At 50.6% G+C, this 3050-nt stretch overlaps 1 protein-coding gene across 1 annotated transcript in view; it reads right to left on the reverse strand.

The window, feature by feature from the left end:
* LOC102243376 (chromosome unknown open reading frame, human C1orf52) overlaps nucleotides 1-393 on the reverse strand; it is an 8906-nt gene extending 8513 nt beyond the window's left edge. The window contains exon 1 of the mRNA XM_005874586.2: nucleotides 71-393. Within this exon, the coding sequence (XP_005874648.1) occupies nucleotides 71-337 (267 nt within the window). The 5' untranslated portion in view covers nucleotides 338-393. The remainder of the gene's footprint in view (nucleotides 1-70) is intronic.
* Between the last annotated feature and the right edge of the window lie 2657 nt (nucleotides 394-3050).

Consider the following 3050-nt stretch of genomic DNA (forward strand, 5'->3'; position numbering starts at 1 on the left):
CGGCCCCAGGAGGCGGCTGGGGAGGGCGGAGGCCGGGGCCAAGACCCGAGAGCGGGGTCGGGGGCCTCACCTCCTCGGGCGCCTTGACGACGTGCCTCTCCCAGTCGATCTGCTTGTTGAGCGGATTGTAGAGAAAGGCCGGGCGCGTCACGCTCCGGAACAGCTCGTCGGGGCCCGGCAGCTTCTTGTTCCCACAGCCGCCCGCCGACTTGGCCGGGTCCGGAGCCCCGCGCCTCGTCTCCTCCGGCTCGCTGCTGTCCTCCTCGTCCGAGGAGCCTGAGCTGCTGCTCCCGTACGCTGCGAAGTAGCTCAGGGGGTCCTTCTCCTCGGCTGCCATGACGGCGACGCGCGGCAACCGAAGCTTCCGGAAGTCGGAAGCTGTCACAGGCCCCGCCCCCAGTACCCCCGCCCCCGGTCTCGCAGGTAATATCAGGGAGGGGTGCGCCCCCTGGCGGCCATGCCGCGCTATTGCTCCAGGACAGGCTGAAGAGGCCGCGCATGCTCCCCAGCAGGGGCTTACTTGGCTCATTGCTGTCTGAGGTGCACGAAGAAACAGGCCCTCGGTCAGTGGTCCCAGCCAAACTTTCAGCACTCAGTAAGTATTTATTGAAGGCACAGAAGAGCTAAGAATTTTGTCATTTCACTGCCACCTCCCTTTAGGTCTTGCCTAGAGAAAACCAGTATTTTTTTTCTGATCCTGCTGCATCTTCTCTTCAAAAGAGAACAAGAAGAGATAAAAACTATGAACAATAAAATGGCAACAAATACATATCTATCAACAATTGAATCTAAAAATCAAAATAAATGAACAAGAAATCTAATGAACAGAATAAACTGGTGAACAAAATAGAATCAGAGGCATGGAAACATGGAACAGACTGAGGAATCTCAGAGGCAAGGGGGGTGGGAAGGGATTAACCAAAGATCTTACCTACAGACACAGACAATGTGGTGAAGGCCTGAGGCGGGGGGGGGGGGAGCCGGGGGAGGGGGGTCATGGGGGGTGGGTAAAAAGGGGGGCATCTGTAATACTATCAACAATAAAGACTTTTTTAAAAAAAGAGAAAAGAATCACTCAGTGTGCTTCCCTCCGTCGCCATGGAAGTCACACACCGAGTCTCTCCTGGTTGACCCCATTCCAGTGCACTCTGAACAGCCTCTCTGATGAAACTCCTTCTGGATTGCAACCCCCCATACCAGGGTCCCCCAAACTCTCTGGCTTCTCTGGTCATCCTGCTTCCTTCCATTCCTGCATCACTCTGTATGGCCCTTGAAGGTTGGTGTTTCCTAACATACAGGTGTCCAAAAACAAGTATACACACATTCACAGCTGATAGCTCCATGTTGAAAATGAAATGTATTTTAATAAAAACTGTATAATTATTCAATGTGTGTGCATACATTTTTGGGGGGCACCCTATCTTATACCACCTTTCAGCAATATTAACATTTTTCTACTGCCCATCCCTTTTTATGGCATTAACTACCTTGTGCTTATGACTCCCAAATCTGGGCCTCTGACCCCAGTCTTACCCTCCAAGCTCTGGACCAAACCTCTACCTGGCTCTTAAACTTGCCATATGGATTTCCTGCTGGCATCTCAAACACCCACTTAAGGGACAAGTAACTTGTCTTTCCATATAACTTCCTTTTGCATTTGTGTTTCCTCTCAGTAAATGACATAATCATGTGCCTAATCACCAGGAAAACTAAAAATCCTTGCCCTGGCCGGTATGGTTCAGTTATTTGGGCATTGTCCTGGGCACCAAGAGGTTGCTGGTTCGATTCCCAGCCAGGGCACATGCCCTGATCCCCAATAAGGGCCATGCATGACCGATGTTTCTCTCTCCCTCTCCTTTCCTCTGTCTCTAAAAATCAATTATATATATAATCCTTGACTCCTCCTAGTGAACTAAGAGGGAATGCTACCCAAGTGAAAGTGATAAAGTTGGTGTCATGGAAACATTCACAGACCCCACTAAGGATGCCCGCTCACTTACACAGTGCCCTCATCTTCAGGGGCGAAGAATATGTCTCTTAGCCACTCCCCTTTCACAGTCCTATAGCACAAGCCTGAGATTCTTGACGGGGAGGGGGGGGGGGGGGGGGGGAGAGTTGATTATGCTTTGTTCACTTACATATTCCTAGTGCCAGCTCAGTGCCTGCCACTAAGTATGCAGATGATCAATAAATACTGGGGACTATAACTTAGGAGGGTGTATGTATAGATAAATGTTCCTTAGAGTTTTCCATCCAAGTACATATGGTGATAGGGAAAAAGGATGGTCCCAAAGTGCAAAGTTTGGGAGACCATCCTCACGCTGACACCAGTTGCAAGCTTGCAGACCCCCCAAACCAACCTCAGGTTTGATACTTTGGTAGAAGGCCTCACAGAACTCACCGAAAGCTGTTTTACTCATGCCTATATTTTATTATAGCAAAAGGATACAGATTAAAATCAGTCAAGGGAAGAGGTACATGGGGCAGAGTCCCAGAGACTTCTACATGCAGAACTTCAATTTGGCTTCTTCCAGTGGAACTGTAGACATTGTTAACTTCTTGCAGCAAAGATATGTGACCAGGTGCATGGAGCATTGGTAATCAGGGAGGCTCACCTGAGCCTTGCTGTTCAGAGTTTTATTGGGGCTAGCTCATGTACACGTAGTTGATTCCAGAGGTCAAGCTGATACAACGTGGCCCCCAAAACCCCATAAGCATAACATTTTTGGGGGGTACATAGTATAGTATCTTGAAAATGTATGCAAATGTTATACATTAGTTCCTAATGTAGCTCTTTTATTGTAATACTAGAGGCCCAGTGCATGAATTCGTGCACGGGTGGGGGCCGGCTGGCCGGGCCCCAATCAGGACGGATCAGGACTGGGCATGTCAGGAAGAGGAGATGGCAGGAGGTTGGCCGGCCCAGCTGGGGGAAGGGGCCCTGGGTGATTGGCCAATGGGCCCCACCCCCAATTAGGGTTGGGGGGCTGATTGGGGCGTGGCTGGCCATGGGGAGGGGCTATGCACAGTGAGCTGGCTGGCCCTGCCCC

The sequence above is a fragment of the Myotis brandtii genome, unplaced genomic scaffold, assembly GCF_000412655.1.
Source record: "Myotis brandtii unplaced genomic scaffold, ASM41265v1 scaffold446, whole genome shotgun sequence".
NCBI classification, from domain to species: Eukaryota; Metazoa; Chordata; class Mammalia; order Chiroptera; family Vespertilionidae; genus Myotis; species Myotis brandtii.